Here is a 23779-nt window from a genome sequence, read left to right on the forward strand (position 1 = left end):
TGGTGATTAAGAGAACTCTCACTGCTTCAATTTATTGTTTGCTTTTTAGCAGTACAAATATGTTGAAGGAACAGTATTATATTGAACTACATATGTATTAAAGATCAAATGTCGGCAACAGTAGTTTACTGATGTTCAAAACTCATAAATCGACATAAAAAAACCAAATCCGGGTAACAAACCAAAGTGTGCTTGAGAACTGAATGGATAAGAGAAATGGAATTTACCAGGAAAGGCAGAATCGTTTGAAGAATAAATGTTTTAGGTCTAAAGCATCACATATATGTTTGCAAAATGCTATTGTCATATTAAACTTTCCTCACAATCATATGGTGGAGTCATTATTCGAATGCCAGAAATGAAAGTATACATATTGAATTTGCTAAATTTGTTCTTCTCTAACAATACAAATCTGGGGTTGAGAATGCAAACTATGACCCATGCACGTTAAAAGCCTTCAAAACATATAAGGGCTTGGTAGAAAGATATAGGAAGATGTCGTATGCGTGCCAATGAGACAACTCTTCATCCAAGTAACAATTAATAAAGAGACCCTAAAATAAATAGTGTAAAACCAAAAGAACGTATTTGGCCACATTTGATTTGGGATTAGTAATCAACGTTGCTAAAAAAAATAATAAAAATACCATTAGTTCCAACGGTCTTCTTAACGGTCCAACTGATTTCAAGGATTCACGGTTGTATTGGTTTTCATACTCAAACCATGCTCCATTCATTACAATTTTCTTTGAACGAGTCGCAAGTCTTCTGTTTCCATTTAAATAGTATATTCCGTAAGCAGGGTCCCTTACCGCTAAAAAAAATAAATTAATATACTTCCAAAATAAAACAATAGATGTAAACTTGTATCAAACAGCAATTCTCATTGTTTTTCTGTTACTTAAGTATGAATCATAGATTATAAAGCTTAATACGACGCAGTATCTGTACATTGTTTTAATATTTTGAAATACTAAGGCTTTTCTACCTCAGGCGTAGAAAGCCTTCGCTGTATTTGGCAACGCTTTTAGGAATTTTGGATCTCAATGCTCTTCAACTTCGTGCAAGAAAATTGGTACCGTTATTTTTATTATTTGGCTTTTCTCACCTTTTTTTTTATTAGAGCGTCACTGATGGGTCTTTTTGATGAGTTTAAGTACATTCTAAGTAAAGGATTAAAAAATGTGTAAATTTAAACCAAAATTTTAATAAATTCAACGACATAGTATATTGGCTGCATAAGTAACATTCAAACTATTCAAGTGTGTTCATGTGTCTTAGTCTTTAGTTTTCTATGTTGTGTCTTGTGTGCTATTATTTGTAGTTTATTTTCAATTTGAGTTTGACTTTCCCTGTGGTACCTTTCGTCTCTCTTTTGAATTCAACTCATGAAACTTGTTCAGTAATTTAAAATACGTTTAACTTACCGAAAAAATGTGACGCTGATTGCCCTTCAGTGATAACTATTTTTCTTGAGTTTGCTGGTATCACCAATATTCTTTCATATTTTGGCGGCCCTAAAACATTCTTTAAAATTCACGATTGTGTTTACCTATGAATTAAGTGCTCGCATTTCAACTCTTCTTACCTTAACCAGATATTGAAAATCAAAATGAAAATAACAACAGTAGGAACAGTAGAAACAGAAAAACCATTGGTTATAAATTATTACGTTCAGTTATAAGATGCAAACAAACTATTTATTTGCTTCCGAACTTATATGAATATTCATAAGAAAAGAAAAAGTTTACTATTAAATGTGCCGGTACGATACCACTATAACGAGTTTGAACAAATGATTGTCTCAAAAATTACAAAAAGACAGAAATACAGAAGAAAACACTGATGTTTGGCGCATTCTTTACATCCTTGCCACTTACTGTCAATGAGTTAAAATAAAGAACTAGACAATACCAACAGGACAACTTTCTTATACCAGATAAAATCAATTGTTTTTCATTTTCAAATGTTAAAATAACGTATTCCATGAAACTGTTTTCATGACTAACACCACATGTTTGTTGATACATGAGTGTTTATACATTAACACATTTCGACCATTTTACTTTTACATCTGGACGTCACACATTTGTAATCTACATTCATGTTTAACTACAAGAAGATGATACTTTTATAATAATAAGCACATAAATCATGTGGGTACATTGTTTATTGTTCGTTATGTTGATTAATTCAACTTTTGCAATTTTAGTTGAATCTATATCTCAAAAGAACAAAAGAATACTACTGTTGTATGTTCTATGGTTGGATTGTTGTCTCTTTGACACATTCCCCATTTCCATTCACAATTTTACTTTTGCCTTTATTTAACTTACACCGTTCGTATGAAAACATTCGTTCGTATGTGCCTTTAACAAGTTTACAGTCGGAACCATTACCACCACACACACCACAGTCGTCATATGTTTCAGTAGAATTCATCTGTCCATCACATCCCACTTTCTACAACAAAAAAACGTATATTTTAACTATCATTCCAAAATATTTTTAAAAACATGACATAGAGGCATTAGTGTAACAAAAAATTTGTTCCGGCGTGACATTTGTTCCAGTGGAACAATTGGAACTTATATCACAGAAAATGTGTTCAGCACTATAAAATTTGTTCCGGAACTAATTTTTTAACTAAATATAAAATAAGTTCCGGAACAAAAATCACAGCTCCATGAGTTTTGTTCCAATATTAAAATTTGGGAAAAAAGTGAAATAAGTTCAAACGCGCATTTTTAAACCAGTAATGAAACCTTCTATCATTATGGGTAGACTTTACATAGATAAATTCAGCCGTATAAGAAAAGCAAAATGAGAATGTTAAATTAATGTTTGCCTTTTTGTGCTTCTTTGTTACATTTGTTGTTTATGTAGAGATATTAAGATGATAACACAATATTGACTGTTGTAACCCTATTTTTGACATTTTTACTCTTTGAGTATGTTTGTTTTGTTCATGCATCGTTGACAATTTAATGGAATTTGATGCGACTGTCATATAAGTGAGAGGTTTAGCTAGCTATAAAACCAGGTTCAATCCACCATTTTCTACATTAGAAAATGCCTGTACCAAGTCAGGAATATGACAGTTGTTACCCATTCGTTTGATGTGTTTGGACTTTTGATTTTGCCTTTTGATTTTTGATTTTCCTTTTTGAATTTTCCTCGGAGTTCGGTATTTTTGTGTTTTTACTTTTTCCTGTGATATTAGTTTAGAACGAAAACATTTTTCACAAATCAATGAAAATGTTCTGCTCGGACCTATTTTACAGAAAATAAACACCTTTAACCTATTGCACAGCGAAATATTTTCTTGTTACAAAGCAAGAAATTATAAAGCAAGCTGGATGCTGTACTATGCTGGCATGGGGTACATTTGCAATTGAGGCATGACTGTAGGATGAAGATAAGAAATAAAAGCGATGATTATGTATCGTTATTTGTATCTACAATGTATGTTTTATCATTTATGTAGTATTCAACCTCCTTGTTTCCTGCTGATCATGGGTGTTCTAATCATACAATGTACCTAGCTATGGTCATTGCTCAGTTTTAAAAGAGTGTATCTTTTATCTCTTTATGCCTTTAAAATCATTGGTCAGTTACATTGTCCTTTTCAAAGCAATACAAATGTTCAACTTTAACTATAATACTTTTTTTTCGAAATTACTTTTATTATTATTTCTTTATTCTACTCTTTCCTGGTTCATAAGTGTCATTTTCAGTCTTATTAATTGAGAACGTTATTAGATTTTTGATTTACTCAAAAAGATCCAAATTAAATGTTTACACTTATTACATAATCAATATACTACATGTCTTTTTATAATGACTTTAAACTCACTGATGACAAGTGCTCAGTATATAAGATAACTTGTTTAACCAGTGGAAAATATTTCATAGAAGAGGAACTTATTTCACTAGGTGAGGAACAAATCTCACAAATCCAGAACTTATTTCACCAGGTAAGGAACAAATCTCACAAACATGGAACTTATTTCACTAGGTAAGGAACAAATTTCACTAACCCAGAACTTATTTCACCAGGTAAAGTGTGGAACTTATTTCATAGAGATGGAACAAATTTTATGGAATTTGTCTGTGAAAAAAGTTCTCCAGGAACATATTTCATGTGAAATTAGTTCCACTGGAACTTTTTTCACAGGAACAAATTTTGGCTCACATTAGTATATTCAATATTCATAGTGAAAGTGTGTGTTCGGGATACCCATGCCATTAATCAAACTCTGTTTATAGTTACCAAAGATGTATAACTGGATCTTCGATAAACTGTATTGAATAAATATGTTATATAAGCGTTACCAACAATGTTATATTGCTTGGTCTGCCAAGTGGTTTCACGAAATTTCTTTTCAAAAACAACAATATGTTTCAGCAATGAAAGCCGGGATTGATTAATCTGAATCTAAATATTAAGTTATTTAAATTTTTGATAGACGGCACGTGTGTTACGTTTTCAGGAAGAGGTATTCAACAAACGATTGGTATTACTATATAAAGTAACTGTTCTGATATTTTTCCCAAATGAACATCTTGTGAGAATCAAACAAGGCTATATTTCTCCCTTTACACAACGCTATATCGATGCCGATATGTAACTAGATAAATGAGAGGATTGGTTCCAATGTTAAATGCATTGCATCTATGTGGCATGTATCACATCAAACTCGGAATAAAGGATATCACAGACATATTTACAGCCGATTTCATTGAGTGTGTAGCTAAAGGTAATATATTCGGTTAGCTTGCTTGTTTGCTGAACAGTGAAGTCATTATTATGTCTGGTATACTACCCTCATTTAGAAATAGAGTAGTTCAACAAACAGATAGATTGGTTATCTGCTTGACTAGTCTACGCATAAAGGAGGGAGGATTACCTGACCGAACAATGACTTCACGCTTCAGTTAACAAGCAAGCTAACCAAAGATATTACCTTTGGCTTCACACTCAATGAAATCGGCTGCTAGTCTGCTTCATATCTTGACCAGTTCATACGATAATCCAGAGCTGGCGATTTTTATTTTGATTTTTCTTGCGTTTCTGCTATCGAGAAAGGTATTGAACCTATGGTCCAAAGTGATATTGTAGTCCGAACTCTAAAAATTCACCGACGCCATCGCGCTTTGTTTACACTTATGAAATAATTCTTTACAAAATGACGATGGATGTGTTCCAATTATCGTAATAACAATCCTTTCCATTTTCCCACGAACCTGCCATACCACTATAAGACTCATATTGGTAACATGACGGATGTCACATGTAGAATAGAATCTGATTACCCTTCTGTGTCAATTGAGATCATCGTGCGGTTTTTGTGGGATGCATTTTGCTCAAGCTAGTTTTCTAAGTTGTTTGTTTTTCGTAACTGTTATTTTCATTCCTCGTGTGTTTTACGTTCGGTTTGACATGGCCAGTTTGTCTTCGACTTTTGTGTTTTTATAACTCTTTCTTATCTTCTACATGTCTCTTAAAAATAGGAATAAAAGATAAATGCACTCGACTTCATTCTTAATCTATAAAACCTATGACCTCTTAAATTAAGATGAAACAATTTCATGTCTACTACATGAAAACAAAGATTTCATTGGGCAATTTATAAAAAGAGATTTGCATGACCAAATATCCAAACGTTATTGTAGTTGACTTCGAATATCATAATTACATTAACTTGTTCATATGTTTTTGTAATTAAAACAGTTACAAGGAGTTTACATTTCGTAGTATTAAAAAATACTCGCTTTTAACGACGAAAACGTTCTAAACCAAAACGGACGATTTTTTGAAAATTAGACTTTCAAAAGTTGGGTTGCTTCACCATTTGTCTGTAAACTATGTATACACAAATTATATAACAAATGTTCTTGATTGAGTATTGGTCCTTTTAAGGCAGATGGGTGCCTTATTTATAATCCATATATTTTTTTAATATTTTGCCAAAATCCAGTTTATATCATACTTTTTGAAGAAAAAAAAACATAATGAAAAAAATAAATCACGGGGCTTATTGTCTCTCTACAGGTTGTACAAAATTGACAGATTGTATAGATTATGCATGGAAAACTCAATTTTCTGATTCATGTATATATTTATTTAAATCAACTGAATTCATTTTTTTTAACGAGGTCTATCGTTTATTTGGAAAAAACGGACTTCTCCCTAAATGATAATGTTAGACTGCACATAACAGATATGAAAACAAATAATTTTAATCAGAAATGTAGTAGGTTATTCACAAAAATCTTAAGGACTAGTTTTGACTGATGATAAAACAAGTGAAACTGCGAGCTTCTGCTCACTGGTGATATCCCCGCCGCAAGTGAATTTTATATTAATAGTGTAAAAATATGCAAGTGTTCGGTAAACAGGAAGTTGTCGAGTGATGAATCTGAAAACGCATCACACAGTATAGCTGACTTATATAAATCCTGAAACCAAATTTCAGAAATCCTTGTATTGTAGTTCCTGAGAAAAATGTGACGAAAATTTTCAACTTGGCTATCATGTGTCAAATCATACAAGTGTTCGGTAAACAGGAAGTTGTCAAGTGCTCAATCTGAAAACGCATCACACGGTATACCTGACTTAGATAAACCCCTGAAACCAAATTTCAGAAATCCTTGTATTGTAGTTCCTGAGAAAAATGCGACGAAAAATATTCATGGGACGGACGGACTGACTGACGGACCGACGGAAGGACAGACAGAGGTAAAACAGTATACCCCCCTTTTTTTTTTTAAAGCGGGGGTATAATAAGTAAATTCTTGAACAGATATTTCATGAAGCATTTGGCAAAATAAACACTATTGCTTAGTTTGAAATGCTGAATGTATTTTACTTACCCAGCACTCGCCTTTTACACATATGTTGTTTGGATTTTCATAGGTACAGGGTGTGCCATCCTCAAGATCCATATCTTCAAAACTCCTTGTTTGTCCTGTATCATTGGACTGACATGTAAATTTACACTGGTCTTTTTCTATGAAAAATGAATTATTATTAAAATGTTCTATGTTCCGTCCGTTTATCTTATCTTTATTCTAATCAAACAAAAATGCTTAAAAAACGAATACAGCACTAAATTGTGACTTATCTATCTACGTAATCAAAATTATTAAACCAATAAAATAAAATTGAGAATGGAAATGGGGAATGTGTCAAAGAGACAACAACCCGACCAAAGAAAAAAACAACAGCAGAAGGTCACAACAGGTCTTCAATGTAGCGAGAAATTCCCGCACCCGGAGGCGTCCTTCAGCGTCCTTCAGCTAAAACAATGCATGAATGTGTACGTAACTAAATGTATGCATGTTATTTCATATTTACATCGAATCATCGAATCTATAACGTATCATCGACCGTAAATATTTCATTCAGTGATTGTTGATCGCAAGCCTATCAATTTTTGATTTTGTGGCCGAAGTATGCCGGATTGTGACATTAAGGAACACTCAACACAACCCACGTCGATAACGTATAAAAATAAGTAAATTGGTATCTATCTATATATTGTCATTCGTTCTCATGTATACATAAACGTTTTCAAAACATTTGTTAAATAATTTGTTGTACTAAATTCGTTCTTTGAAAAAAAGGTATCATTATTAACCTCTGACTGCATGTTTGTTTATGGTTATACAAAAATTCAATAGCGGTACATTTATGAGGATTTAGATGATACAAAAGATTTTCTTTTATTAGAAATTGCACGTACACTTTTTTTTATAATAAAACGTAAAATCACAAAATTACTGAACTCCGAGGAAAATTCAAAACGGAAAATCTTTAATCAAATGCCAAAAACAAAGCTCAAATACATCAAAGAATGGACAACAACTGTCATATTCCTGACTTTGCATAGCTATTTTCTTGTGTAGCAAAATGGTTGATTCAACTTTGTATTGAAGCTAGCAAAACCTTATACTTGTAGAACAGTCGTATAAAACTACATTATATTGACAACGATGTGTAAACAAACAAACAGATAGAATAGGTAAAAATGTCACAAATAGGGGTACAGCAGTCAACATTGTGTTATCACCCTAGTCACCATAAAAACAAAAAGATATACTAACAAACATTTACAATGCCACAATAACACAATGACGAGATGTATAAAAAAAGCTATTTTTTTTTATTCAAATATGAAGTTTCATATGGCTTTAACACAATTGTTACATAGAGGAGAAATATACTAAAAGAGATACTTCGACTTCATACATTTCATTGATTTGTTAACTTATGTCACCTCTCTCTAGGTTCTATGACTTATCAGTGTTGATGTTTCCTTAAAATATATATATATTTTGTGCATAAAGAGATAGTTGAAGTGTAAGATTATACCTAGTAACAGAGGGACGAAAGATACTTGAGGGAGAGTCAAACTCAAATATAGAAAATAAACTGACAACGCCATGGATAAAAATAACAAGACAAACAGACAAATAAAAGTACAGAAGACACAACATAGAAAAATACAGACTAAGCAACACGAACCCCACTAAAAACGTGTAAGCTGCACTTTACATAATGACCTTCAGCGGTGATATTCCTTCTTTTCTATTTTCACTTAGTTAGCTATTAAACAGTATAACAAAAATACCGATCTTTAAGTTAAATCCAAAAAGGGAAAGTTCATAAAAACAAAATCAAACGTTATCAATCAGTGCAATAATTGAAAAACAACTGTGATATTCTTCACTTGGTACAGAAATACTCCACTTGTATGACAGCTGTTTATAGCTTCGTCAAATCAACAAAATTGGGAGAGCAACTTCAACGAACATATTAAGTAAATATGACAAAAATTGGGATCCAGCAATAAAAGTATGTAAACATACATAATTTCAGCATAAGATGTTCACACAAATGTACAATTTTTTTAACAAGACGCCAACAAAAAATGAAATATTCTACCTTTTTCCTTTTGATAAGCCAGCCATGTGTGAGCACGTCCTCTTATTGGTATTCCATTCAAAGCAGAACACTGCAGAGCCCGTAGGTCTGAGTACTCTTTACATTCTTTCTAAACAATAAAACAAAATAGATTAGATAAAGTTATAAAACAAAACAGATTAGATAAAGTTATAAAACAAATCCATCGATGTTACGTTTTAATGTTTGTTGGATCGTACATTTTGTTTAAAATTACTTTTTGCAATAAGAAAACAAAAAAAATAAACTTTCCCCCGATGAACAGATACTTTAAAAACAACTTGAATAGTATCGAATATTAGGCCATAGATTTTAGTAGACATTTTTTTTTAAATTGTCAAATTTACAATTGAAAAACCACAAGTACAATAATGAACTATTTATAGTTATCTACTGGCAAAAAAGAACGAAGTGTAAAAATGTATTAGTATATGCAGAATAAGTACGTACTCCAGTTGAGCATGTATACACTTCTTTATCATCACCTTCACAAGGTTTTCCACCAAATGCTGGTCTATAATAAACAAAACATTATCTAATCAATTTAAATATTTTTGAATTAAAAGACAATCACTGTATATATATGAACCATAATGTAGCTGTACGTCCATAAACCAGAAATATAAAGTTAAAGATAGTGTGCAACAATAAAGATTTAATTAACATGAAAATTCAACAAGTTTATGATATCCTGGTGAAAATCTAACTGACATTTATGCACTTGAGTTTCTTCATTATTCCAAAATATGCAATAATAATTTTGAAATCATAGAAGATTATTACTATTCAATCTCAGTGGTCGTAAAAGACAGAATTAGACGATAAAGATCATGACATCAATTATTCTCTGTTGCCCCAGTTACCAAGTAATCAACTAATCATATTGGTGTAATATAACCCTGCAAATTACATTCACTTAAGGATGTACTCAGGTGAGGTTTTGGAATTTATATCAGATATTTGGATTCCTTGGTGTTTTTCCTTACCATACAATGTTAATTAATTTGCTCCATAACACCCATTTATGTTTTCTTATAAGACATTATAGCTCGTAAAAGATCATTTCCCAAACTTTTAGCAGATACTTGATTTTCCATTTTGATTTAAGATCCAAATAATACCTATGCAAATGAAAGGTAAATGTCCAAGTCCGTCTTTTCTCGTCATATTTAAAAAATCAAATATCTCGAAAAGGAGCGCCATGATCTATCAATATTTTTAGCTTATTTTGTTCCTTAATTAACTTATGCTCTTCTGACCTATAGTATAAATTTTGAATTTTGAAATTTCATAAACCCTCACCCAAGTACATCCTAAAGGTGGCTGGACGAACTAACGGACGAACAAACGAACGGACACAAACCAAAAACAAAATCCCTATTAAAGGGGCACAAAAATGAAAACAATATACAAATGAACATTGTTGGATATGTATACCTAGGATTGTTACATCTCCGACTTCTCTCTTTAATACCAACTTCACAGTCAGTGGAACAACTTGTCCAGGATCCCCAATCTCCCCATTTTCCATCTCTTGGTTTATTGTGTCCATGATAGGAACATTTCCCATCCATGCACCAGTACTAGGATGGAAAATAATAAAGAAAACTTGTTAAAATTTCCTGAAGTATTATAACACTTAACTTACAATAATTTTTATCAACGGCAACACATCATCAATTTTATCCTGATTTCATTTTGGATGATCTTTCCTTACACACAAAATTTATCAAAAACAAATTTCTATTCTATTTTTGGAGAAGAGAATGAAGCAAAATATCATGATATTGTATCGGTATATTAAGTATTCAATATACTGAAATAATTTAATTTGGATGTAAACCGTCTTCTGATTGACTGACAGTGTTTTGTCTATAAGCTCATAGAAAAATATAATACAGAAGGGAAATATTTCATTCTTTGGAAACTGCAAGTAAATGGTTATGACTCTGAGGGTTATGTATGATTTGTTCATTCCAATTGTGAATCAATTCTCTAAAAAATACTTTGAACAACTTGTGTAAAATGGGAGTTAAGGGAAAAAAAACTAAATTTTCAGCAAAAGTTTATATATTAATTTTATAGTAAATTTCTGAGAAAATAAACAAGATGGATAACCCGAGGAGAACTGAATAGTTCTTGTACATGATATTCTGTATTTTTTTTTACCATAAAGAATCAAGGACAAAAAATCAAAAAGGCTTACAAGAAAATAAAACATATGGCAAGTTAGGTTTTAACTTTAAAAGTCTGATTATAATGATAAAAGGATTATTATTAGTAAATTATAATCCTGGTACTTTTGATAACTATTTAAACCACTGGGTCGATGCCACTGCTGGTGGTCGTTTCGTCCCCGAGGGTGTCACCAGCCCAGTAGTCAACACTTAAACGTTTACGTGTTGACATGAATATCAATAATGTGGTCATTTTTATAAATTTCCTGTTTACAAAACTTTTGAATTTTTCGAAAAACTAAGGATTTTCTCATCCCAGGCATAGATTACCTTAGGCGTATTTGGCACAACTTTTTGGAATTTTGGATCTTCAATACTCTGCAACTTTGTACATGTTTGGCTTTATCAATATTTCGATTTGAGCGTCATTGATGAGTCTTATGTAGACGAAACGCGCGTCTGGCTTAGTAAATTATAATCCTGGTACTTTTGATAACTATTATGCTATAAACGAAACAAAAACAAAAAGGTAAAATTAAGTAGTTTTCAACACATATGAGTGAAATACCTTTCCTGATGAGCAAGGTGTACCATTTAAAGGCCTCCCTCTTTTTGTTTTACACAGTCTCATGTTAGACTTTTCAGCGCACCATAATGTATCACAAAGGTCACCATAATACTGGAAATGTAAAATTAAACAATCTTACAAGTATATGTACACACATGTAATCTTTGTTTTTGCATAAATATAAGCATAAAAATAATATATATACCAATGAACTATCTTTCAAGAAGACATAATCCGTACGTGAGCGCCCCTGATAAGCCGTATGAAGACGAAAAAGTTATATAAAAAATACCGAACTCCTAGGTAAATTAAAAAGGGGAAATATAACAAAATCGAACGGAAAAAAAAATCTTATCTTTGTTAGCGTTTGTTTTTGTTTCACTTCAGAGCTTCTGTTGTTCCATTATTCCTCTTATAAGTGACGTGTTTCCCTCTGTTTTAGTTTTTAAATTGGAATTCATTTGTTCTCTCTTTAATTTTTTGACATATGCACAGCGGTATTCTACTGTTTCCTTTGTTGATCAACCAACGAAAAGAATGGGAAACAACTTTCATATTCATGAATTCATACAAGAATTTCCCGAGGAAAGGTACGTCTGTTGTGCCAAATTATAATTGCATATCTGATTGTAAAGAAAGAAAAAGATAAATGTGAAGTAGTATACCTTTTATTTAGACGTAAATAAACGTACTTAGTCGGTATTTTGAATGTTCATTACCTGCATGTAAGTGTATTGTATACATTTATACAACATCAAACCACAATTGAGTACAAATGATTCATTTTTACTGAATATATAAGGGGTCAACGGATTCATTTTGTCTTGAGAATTCAATAAGTATGGGTATATAGAGTGACCAAATAGTGAATCTTACCGATCTGCATGATATATGATTGGCACCAAACTCATATCTACATTGATCATCTAGATTAAATGCCTTTCCAAGAGGGTGACTTACACCTTTCAATGGGTCCTCTAATGGATTGTTGTTCATGCAAGTCAAATATCTGCAGAAAAGATATATTTATTGTTTTCGGCTTGGTTAAAAAGTATATGATATGGCGATCAATAAATTGATTGATTTGTTTGAGCTAATTTATTGATTGATTGATTGATTGGTGTGTGTTAAACGCCACTTTTAGGTTTATTGTGCAGTTTCGTTGCGGTCAGTTTTTATTGGTGGAGGAAGACGGAGTACCCTTATAGAACCACCAATCGTGGCAGGCTAGTAAAACAGTAGTTCTCCTACTTAAATCACTCGAGCACTGGTTATTTATCAAATTGTAAACAATATTCATACAGTTGCAAATATAGATATTTATATTGTTCCATTAATAGTTCTGATATGACAAGTTCACATCTAGTATTAAGCTGTAGTAAGTCATAGTGTACGAAAGAAGGACGACAGGATTATATTTTCGTTAGATTCGTTAGTTAATGAGAAAAACATTTCGAGGGAACTTGATGGCGATAATACAGATTGTCGATGAAGATTCTTTACCATTGTAATTTTTTAGTCAACTTCTTTCCCTGTCAAAGGTTAATCATATTTTTTAGAATTTCGTATTGGAATGACAAGCTTCAGAATATATTGTTATTATCAGTTATTGGTACTTCAAATAATTAAACTTCTGGTATTTCATAATATTGACGCATTTTCTTCTCCGTTGATACATCTGTTAGAAGATTTAACGCTGGTTTTGGTATGCAACTGTAAAATAAGTATTAACACATGATCCTTTATTGGTTCAGTTTGGTTGACTTATTTAGTGCATTTTGGGAGTTAAAATAACAAATGAAACATTTCATAGCAGTTGTATTGAGGTTAAACACGTGAATAATAGAGCCTTCAATGTAATAATGCAAGGTGTCAGCAGGAACATAGTTTCGATATGCCTTACATAAACAGCTGCATCATGATTGCATGCAAAAAAAAACGTTTGCATGCATGATAAAATACATACGGCAGAGCTTGTTTTATTCTATCATTACTACACCGTGACCACCAGTAATGATGCAGCGTTGATTGTACCATAGATGCCATCATACTGTATTGGAATTCTCGTCCGCCACAATCGTTTCCGTGACCATCATGATACACACCTATTCTAATAAATGAATTTAATATAACTGTTTCAACAACAAAATTAAAATACGACAAATTAAAAGGGATATGTATAGGCTATACTATAATACATTATTCTTCTTTATTCTAAATTACGTTTTCTTCAGAGCCATGGAAGGCATCATTTTCGATTTAAAAGAAATACTTATTACGGGCTAATCCATTTCGCGGTAATTTAAACTCAAAACGAGTGTGTCTGAATACTCACCATAGGTTTAATGAAAACACTGGTTAGCTTAAATGATACAAATAAGGGGATATCATCACACTCGATACAGAGGTAAAAAAAATTTTTCCCTTACATATAAGTAAAGAAATAAATAGTAAAATTCAGTTTGCGTGAGTAAATAAACTCATCATAGAAAGCAGTTAGTTATTGCTGAAAGTCGTAAATACTTATTGAAGAGAGGCGACAGATCACAAATGGACATTCAAACTCATCAGTCGAATACAAGCTGACAAAAACTCAAGACTGAGCAAAACGAATCCCATAAAAAACAAGGATGATTTCTTAAGGGTAAAATGTTTCTATTTTACAAATGGCACCCGTCGTGTTGCATATGCAAGTACGGACTCTAGGATTTTAAGCCTTATTATGAAGCTCACGTATGAAAAGAGCATGTTGTGATGTAAGTAAGTCATTATCTAATTACTTATTTACAAAGCCCATGTTAACAATAATTATGAAATGTATTTACGAAGTAAAAAATATCCCGCACAATACATTTAGCTTGTTTCAATTTCTTTGTAATGACATGGGTATAGAGTGTTCTTCCAAGGTTTAAGTTCCTATACGAAAATAATTCTAAATTGTAATAAGTCTGTACTAATATAATATTGAAAGATGCATTTAAAGCTCATATAGCTTCTAACATGTTTAAGTATTTGCACATCACTAACTTTCAAATATTTTAGTTTTATCGTTCTTGATAAAGGTAGATCCAGAAAATAAAGACATTTTTCAGAGGCGTAACCAAACAACACTGGATATTTCTTGCAACTGTTTAAGTTTGAGCACCACTGCAGATGGAACGCACGTCTGAATATCTTTTATGTTTTTTTTTATCACCGCGAAATGTATTTTAGGGCGTTTTATTTGTGAAGTTGTTTGGGTGTAAATTTTAATGAATATCATTTACTTGACATCGACTTTTAACACCTTAAACGATAAATATTCTGTTTTTAATGTTTGCATAGATGTATATGAACATTTTAATCTTATATTTTCATAATAAAAATATTTTTATTTACATAACTTTTTTTCCTCATAACTAATAATTACTTACACGTGAGCTATTTCGTGGGCAACTATGAACGCTGACGTAAAGCCTTCGTCTTTGATGAGAGCACAGCTCCGAGCTGGGTTACACATCCCTGTTATTGGTGCATATCCTACAATTGGTTCATCATAGTATACTTAACACACTTTCCTAGACAATTTGTTAGTCATTAATTGAATATAAAAGGGTTTAAGTGTTTTTGTGATATATGTCTATAATTTCTTTAAGCTTTGAGAAGGCATTAACTAAAACTGATTCATCTTGAACATTAAAAGCATCAACAGTTATTTGCATGAGACATAGTAACCTAGATATTAGCTGTATAATAAGACCTTGAGACAATGAGAAACGAAGAATTATTATATTTTCAAATACAATTTTTTTTCAAAAAAATTATAAAAGGGACAAATTCCTAACTAAGTTAGATTTCCATCAATGTCAAAATCACACTGATATTCATTCATTGATGACCTACCGGTATGTTTTTTTAATCATATTTAATATTCTTACTGGGAAATTAGATAAAATAATATACTCGTTGTAAAAAGTTGGTTTGATATTTTGTCACTTTGGTACGTTCCTTGACACTGAGTCAACATATCTGACATCACATTACAGACTCGTACATACATTTAGGACATTAAAGTGTATATCTGTAAATGCTACTAATGATTAAGTAATTTGTATTATACAATGTATATCAGTTTGGATATTAGTTGGTGCAAATTCGATTTAAATTTACTCAACCAATTTAAGTTTTCAAATGAAACTTAATTATTGTTTACAAATATAAAAAAAATAAAAATTAAAAACTTTAGTGAATAAGGTATATTTTTGCTACACGCATTTTGTTTTGCCACCAACTTAATTCCGCACATTGTTTTATATTGAAAATATATATATGTATATGCCTATATAACTTGAATAAATGTCAGTACAGTCAAAACTTTGTCGGAATTTTTGGAAAAAAACCTTTTCTTAGCTTATTACTAAACTGTCTTTTCGTTTCTATGCATACGAGATTAACTTGAGACAAACATTTCCCTATATGAGATTGGAGTGAAATGATCTTAAATGTACCGGCTAACCATGCAGTTAAAGTGTTGACCTCGCCATGGTATATGGGCTGTGAATAATCCCATATACCCTGTCATCAAAACTATCAATCTAAATTCTAAGAGGTGTTAAAAGCAGGTACTGCAGTAAATATAATTTGTTTTTTGGAGGGCTCAAGTAAGTATATGGACACATATTCCTCGTCAGTGTCCTGCTTGTATACGCTGACGAGGATGGGTACCTCCCGGTCACTGAAAGTTTCAATTATGTCGAGCCTAGCTGGTCAAGAAGGCCGGGCATAGTGCGGTTTGTTGCTACAATATCTTAGAAGCATTTCAAATCCCGGCCAAGGATTCTGCAAATTTATAGATCTTAGATTGTTGGGCTGTTGTTTAAACGAATGATATAAACAGAATGTGTTTTCAGCCTTGAAGCACCATTACTGGTCATCTGATGGATAAAACCTGTTTCAGAATTGTCACTGGTTCAAACGTACATAAAATTAAATTATTTCGGTGACAGCATCGTATCCTACATTAATTGGTAATATCTTCTGATCTGTTATATTTCATCTTGATACCTTATATATCATGTACTGTGTTACGACGCTAATTAAGGTGACGAGGAAAGGTAACACCCTTTCATCGAAAGCTTGATTTTTGTCGAGCTAGATGGTCGAGTGGTCTAGCGTGCAGGGCATAGTGCAAGGCGATTTGGTGCCACGATATCTCAGTGGCATAAGTTCGAATCCCGGCCAGGGAAGAACAAATATATATTTTTGTATATATAAGTAGATAAATAATGCTGTGTGAAAACGCAAAGATCCAGAATAACATGGCATTTTCATAGACAAACGAAATGATTCATTGTTCCTCGTTTTGAAGTTGATATAAAGACAATGATGCTCAAATGAGCCTTTATCGCAGACAATGGTTTATATGCATAGCGGATTTTTTTTCAAACTTTACAGGGTTATTCAATACGGAATAAGACTGTCTGCATATAAGCATATAATTTTAAGAATTAAAATGAAAAATTATTAATATAAAATTTATATAATGACAAATGATGAATTGAATGAGGGAATAAGATGCCTTGAATTATTCAAGTACATATTTTTAACTTAAACATTAGTCAAAATAATAAAAAGCAAACATTCCTTCAGATCTCTGTATTGGTTCTTCAAAAATAATCTATTTCAAAACTAAGTTTATAAGCGAACAGAAAAGATATGTATAATAGTTACCTCTATACGAAGGTCTGCGACGAACTGCGTGACAAAAAAAACAGTAATCGCACCATAAGCTCATATGATTATGCAAGACTTTCCATTAATTCACATAGAGACGATTCGATATATATTTGTGGATACTAATACGTATCACGTCATCGTTATAAAGAATACCCTTTTAATCTGAAATGTTCGGATTTGTCACAGTTATTTTCAGTTCCTGAATCAGTTAACATGTCTTGTAAAATTCCGCTTCTGCACTTTTACATATTTCGATCTTTATTTACTTACAGAATGAACTAATGGTATACAAAAAGTATAATTTTCCATAAATAATGTCAATACATGTATTTACCTGCCGGGCCAATGGCATTTCTTGTTATCATTACAGAGATATCGTGTTTAGAGCCTACAGCGTACCGGGGATGCGATGCCATGTACGCACAGAATCGGTCCACAGTAAGCCTAGCATCGTTCTTCACATATACAGCTTTTACCTGTTAAACGTAAGTATACAAATGGTAGAATAAAATAATATTCTCACAATTTGAGTGAATGTTAATAGCAAATTGGTAATGAAGATAACTTACAAAATGGGAAAAATACGATTCAGTTTAATATTCGCTTCAAAATGACGCATAAGTATTGTTTGCAAATAAACAAGATTAATTCTGTATGAAACAATAATGTTAAGTTATTGATATGTACAAACAATTTCTTTAATATATAAATAAGGCCGTTAGTTTTCTTTTTTAACTTGTTTCACATTGTCATTTCAGGGCCTTTTATAGCTGACTATGCGGTATGGGCTTCGCTCATTGTTGAAGGCCGTACGATGACCTATAGTTGTTAATTTCTGTGTATTTTGTTCTCTTGTGGAGAGTTGTCTCATTGGCAATCATACCACATCTTCTTTTTTTATAATGAATGCATTTTAAAGCCTATGCCTTGCATTTATTACACCAGTACCTTATTAAAAGTGCATATTGTGGCACATGCTATGCATACGCTTTTCATTTAAATGGCACTATGCAGGTGTAATATATACAGACAAAATATGATAAACCCTTAAAATTATTTTTTGCGCAAAGTGATCTCTTGTATATTTAAAATAGTGGCTGCAAATACCATCAGAATATTCAATTTCCCAGGTCAAAACATTCAACTTGCAAAAAACGAAAATGGACGAAAAGGGCGAAAAGTGAATACAAAACACAGAAAAACAAAAACAACGCAACAACACACACCTAATAAAGTACTAGTTGCATCAAGCCTGTTTTTGTTTCGCTTTAGATATGCTTACACATTGTGATAGCCTGTCATTGAAGGCCCACAAGGTCTTGACTTTTATAGTAAATTGGACGTTTAACAAAATCCCTTTAATCCCTAAGTGATTGTTGTATTCCAGTAAAAATGATAAATTCCTTATACAGAAATGATATTATATAATTACAATATGTACAAGCAACCAGAATGACTTGATTCCTAAGCCTCCGTAACTTACTGCAAGTGCGTATCATGAAATGCGTATTATTCATTTTAACCACAACTCCCATCGCGCTTCTTTCATGCACTTCAACTATTACCCGTTTGATACAGAAGTACTTTGCACCAAAGCAAACCATCTTCGTTAACTTAAATAATAATCTCTTGTTTATAAAGCATATCAATAATGACGTAAGTTATTAGACAAATTGATATGCTATCAAACTAATTGATTCAATATTTTTGTTTCACTTTAATGCTAAACGGTTTAGCATATACCATTTGTTTGTATTTGACGTGCAATTTGCTGAAATAATTCATTAAATGCAGAATTTATCTCGATGCAGTGTGTGTATTTTTAATCTCATGTGTGTGCATGTAAACATTATAATAAATAGCAATGAGTAAACATTTCTGTCAGAAGCACCTGAAATAAGCTTCCAGATTTTCTATGAGTTCGCATAGCTTGATGATCTGGTTACTGATGTCTTATGTTTGTCTTACCGTCGTTCTTCCTTTTGACCGAACATATTTATGACACTTATATCAAAACTTCTAATAGTATAATGTAGGGATTTCTCATAAAACCATTCACAGTTGATGTTAGAATAGAATTAGTGAAAAATAAAATATCTGCTTGTCTTACATTTGCACCAAATATTGATAGTACTTACATCAGTATCGGTCATGAGAAAAATATTTGTGGTAACAACTTCTATATCGGTTTCTAGTGTATCATGCTTATATACCCGATTAACCTAAAAGACAAAATGAACCATGTTTACACACTAGACATACCGTAAGGACAAAATGAATCGTGATCCTATACAAGTTTTACATGAAAGTCAAAGTTTTCATGTTCAGAAACTGAATAAATTTTGCAGTGTTTAAAACTTTGTCAAGCCGCTTTACAATACGTAAAACCTCAATGTTTTCAACTTTATACTTGTTTGGCTTTATTATTATTTTTGATATGAGCGTCACTGATGAGTCTTATGTAGACGAAACGCGCGTCTGACGTACTAAATTATAGCCCTGTTACCTTTGATAACTATGTACCCGAACGCTTTTCATCCCAAAGTTCTTAATACAAATCAGCTTAATGGCATTCGATCGTTTAAAGTTCAACCTTAAGTAACCAGTAACTGGACATTGATATTTTGGTATGTATCTTTAAAAAAAAATAGAAGATTCGCACCCTTTTTATTTAGATGACAAATTCCACATTAACTATTTTAAAGGAAAACTTTTAATGTTTTATTATCGGAATTTTGGAATATTTATTTATCTTTAAAAAAGACAGTTTTAAATATTTCTATAATTAGAATAATATTTACATAATCATCATATATTATTATTTTTTATTTCACACTTACAATATTCATAATGGTCAAAACGTAGCTTTCTACTTTTTCCTTTCCAATAAATTTAACAACTGACGGATCTACAGCCAGGAGGACTTCTAAGTATTTCTTTGAATCTGAAGCGTCTCTACGATGACGACTTCTATTATTGGTCCTCATTTGTATAAAGTTGAAATCTGTAAAAATATAAAAAACACAAAGTTAATTTTTTGTTATTGTTTCCTTTTTTGTCTTCTTGAAATTATGCACTTTTTAAAAGTTACATTTACATAATCTTTCAAAGTATACCCCGAATAGACAGAAAAATTTCAAGAAAAACAAATACATATTAACTTTAAACACGAAAGCTTTTTGTTATGTCTTGTAAACAAAACGACAACTTAATATGTTTTCAGTTGAAAACAATGGAAAATATTCCGAACAAAATCTGATCAAAATTTCATTTGCTCATTAATTCAGAATAAAATTAATTGAAACACTTTGTCAAAAGAAAATAAGTCTACATTAATTCTTTTCATGCATGTATTAGAATAACCGAGAAATTTTTTTTTACAACATCTTGGTTGGGGTGTTATTAAAGATTTCATAAAAAAAATGTTTCTATTAATCAATTGAAAACTTAAAATCCACCTTTTGGATCTGTATGTCCATTCATTGCTTCAAATGCCTCTTTATCGTTTTTGAAAAATAATTACATGTAAGTGTTAAGGAAAGATAATACTTTATATGTACTAAGTTAGGAATATGACAGTGGTAATGCATTCGTTTGATGTGTTTTAACTTTAGATTTGGTCTTTTGGTTAGGGACATTCTGTTTAGAATTTTCCTCGGATTTCGATATTTTTGTAATTTTACTTTTTACATAGTTAAATACGTGTTCGAATACGATTTGAAGTTTACAAATGAAAACAATGGAAAATATTCCAATAAGAAAGATAATAATTTATCTGTACCAAGTCAGGAATATGACAGTGGTAATGCATTCGTTTGATGTGTTTTGGCTTTAGATTTTGGTCTTTTGATTAGGGACATTCTGTTTAGAATTTTCCTCGGATTTCGATATTTTTGTAATTTTACTTTTTACATAGTTAAATTCGTGTTCGAATACGATATGAGTTTTAACAAATCGTTAAACACATTTACAAAAATAACCCAGTTATGATTTTTTTAGCCGAAATATTTGTTATTTTGTTTTTGACGTATAGTTCTTTGTTCCATACCTTTAACTCGACAAGCTGTTAACTTGTGTAATCCTGTTTTGTGGTAATCATCGTCTAAGTTCTCTATGACAAACTCGTAACCAGTTGTCAAAACATAACCGTTCTGTAAAACAAAGAGGTGATTATCTTATTTTTATAAATAGACTTTTCTTGTTGCGAGAATTATTAAAAAGCTACTGGTACAATGTTCACACCAAAACAGTTGACAGAAAGAATGCTGATAGATGAACACACTCACTCACATACACACATAAGTATACTTTGTCAACATTATTGGTTTTTGTCGCATCCATCAAATAATTGTAAAAAATTTAAACACAGATGAAAAACTTAGCAAATAAGATGTTTGTTAGTTGAAAACGATGATTTTTTGTAATAAAAAATAAAAAGAAAAGACAAAAGGTTTCATTACCCATGACGGGATTTGAATCCATTTGATATATTCTCGTTCCAACAACTCCTGCCCTGCCACAGACGCATAGATTTTAATTGCAGCCTTAAAATAACGGAATGCTAAAGTCTGAATACTATGTACACACTTCTTTAAACAACCATTCCTCTACTTAAATGATATGATTTAAAGAACAGGAGCATCGCAATCATACTTTATGTATATATAGAAATATATATTATAAACCTTCATACGTACCAAGTTATCACAAACTGAAACAGCTGCCACACTTCCAGCTTTCCCAACTACGTTTCCTTGATAGGAACATTCATCTTGAAAACTGGAAGACAGTGTTTCATTACCATCGTCCCATGTAAGATGGATGTTTGATAGACTCTGGACAGATTTTTGTAATTGTAACGTATGTAAACCATTCTTCCATTTAAATGATATGTATAAATATTGATATGATGTGGAATTATTTAAATCACTGACAAATTGTCCATTTCTGTTTGATATGTATGGAATTATCACAGATTGTTCTTCTTCTAAACATACAGATCTTAGTGAGCCTACAAAACAGTAATGTATGATGTACTATCAACGTTTGAACTGAGTCGTGATAAAAATCAATGGTTGACGAATCATTGTATATATTATTTATTATTCTTTTCTTTATCGTAAAAGAAAAACAAGACAAATATTGTTTTTCATGTCCAGTACAAGACCAGGTTTACTTCATACAAATATAAATAAGAACTAATGGCATGAGTGCCATTAGACAACTCTCCGTTCAAGTCACAATGTATAAAAAGTAAACAATTATAGAACATAGTGTGGCTCTAAATGATAAAAAAAATTTACTAGGGTACAACAACTTATACACGGAAACCAACAGGTTAATCTATATAAAAAACGAGAAATGAAAAACACTTATGAACAAATCCAACAAACGACAACTACTGAAAAACAGGCTTCTTATTTCGGACAGTATATAGGTTTTTATCAAAAGTTGAGGGCTAGAAATGTGGATTGACTCTGTACAAATGTTTTTAAACCACGGTTATCCCTTGGGTTTACTCCATTAGAAATTGTTAACTATAATTAAATATTCCATAAGAAATGATCTACTGTTTTTAATCTCTAAAATGAGTTTACCTCATATGAAAAAGTTAACTTATTAAAATTTTTAAATGACTTCATTACATAAAAAGTGAAATCACATAAATGCTGAACTCCAAGGAAATTCAAATCAGAAAGTCCCTACCCAAATGTCAAAATCAAAAGCTCAAACACATCAAACAAATGGATAACAACTGTTATACTTGGTACAGGTATATTCTTATGTAGAAAACGGTGGATTGAACGTTATTTTATAGCTAGCGCAACCTCTCACTTGTATGACAGTCGCATCAAATGCCATTATATTGACAACGATGTGTGGACTAGATGTATGCACCTGTCCTAAGTTAGGAATCTGATGTACAGTAGTTGTCGTTTGTTTATGTGTATTCTCCATGTTTCTCATTTCTCGTTTTTTTATATATATTAGACCGTTGGTTTTCCTGTTTGAATGGTTTAACACTAGTAATCTTTGGGCCCTTTATAGCTTGTTGTTCGGTGTGAGCCAAGACTCCGTGTTGAAGGCCGTACATTGACCTATAATGGTTTACTTTTATAAATTGTTATTTGGTTGGAGAGTTGTCTCATTGGCACTCATTTCACCTTTTTCTATATCTATATAATAGGTAAAAATTTCCAAAATAGGGTTACAACAGTCAACATTGTGTTGTAATCTTAATCATTATAAAAACAAACAAATACGTAATAAAGAAGCACAAAAAGGCATATAGACAAAGCACATTCGAAAAAATTAAAGTCTAGAATACAAAACAACACAATGACGGGATTT

At 31.6% G+C, this 23779-nt stretch overlaps 1 protein-coding gene across 1 annotated transcript in view; it reads right to left on the reverse strand.

The window, feature by feature from the left end:
- Positions 1-23779, reverse strand: part of LOC134725894 (A disintegrin and metalloproteinase with thrombospondin motifs 3-like) — a 38223-nt gene that overhangs the window by 9717 nt on the left and 4727 nt on the right. Inside the window, exons 3-18 of the mRNA XM_063590162.1 lie at positions 22126-22439; positions 21477-21579; positions 20269-20432; positions 19567-19650; positions 17763-17904; positions 15127-15232; positions 13680-13823; positions 12590-12722; positions 11714-11824; positions 10406-10551; positions 9419-9482; positions 8951-9059; positions 6877-7013; positions 2337-2463; positions 1428-1517; positions 648-814 (exon numbers count right to left, since the gene is read on the reverse strand). Of these exons, the coding sequence (XP_063446232.1) occupies positions 648-814; positions 1428-1517; positions 2337-2463; positions 6877-7013; positions 8951-9059; positions 9419-9482; positions 10406-10551; positions 11714-11824; positions 12590-12722; positions 13680-13823; positions 15127-15232; positions 17763-17904; positions 19567-19650; positions 20269-20432; positions 21477-21579; positions 22126-22439 (2141 nt within the window). The remainder of the gene's footprint in view (positions 1-647; positions 815-1427; positions 1518-2336; positions 2464-6876; positions 7014-8950; positions 9060-9418; positions 9483-10405; positions 10552-11713; positions 11825-12589; positions 12723-13679; positions 13824-15126; positions 15233-17762; positions 17905-19566; positions 19651-20268; positions 20433-21476; positions 21580-22125; positions 22440-23779) is intronic.

This window comes from Mytilus trossulus, chromosome 7, assembly GCF_036588685.1.
Source record: "Mytilus trossulus isolate FHL-02 chromosome 7, PNRI_Mtr1.1.1.hap1, whole genome shotgun sequence".
Lineage (NCBI taxonomy): Eukaryota > Metazoa > Mollusca > Bivalvia > Mytilida > Mytilidae > Mytilus > Mytilus trossulus.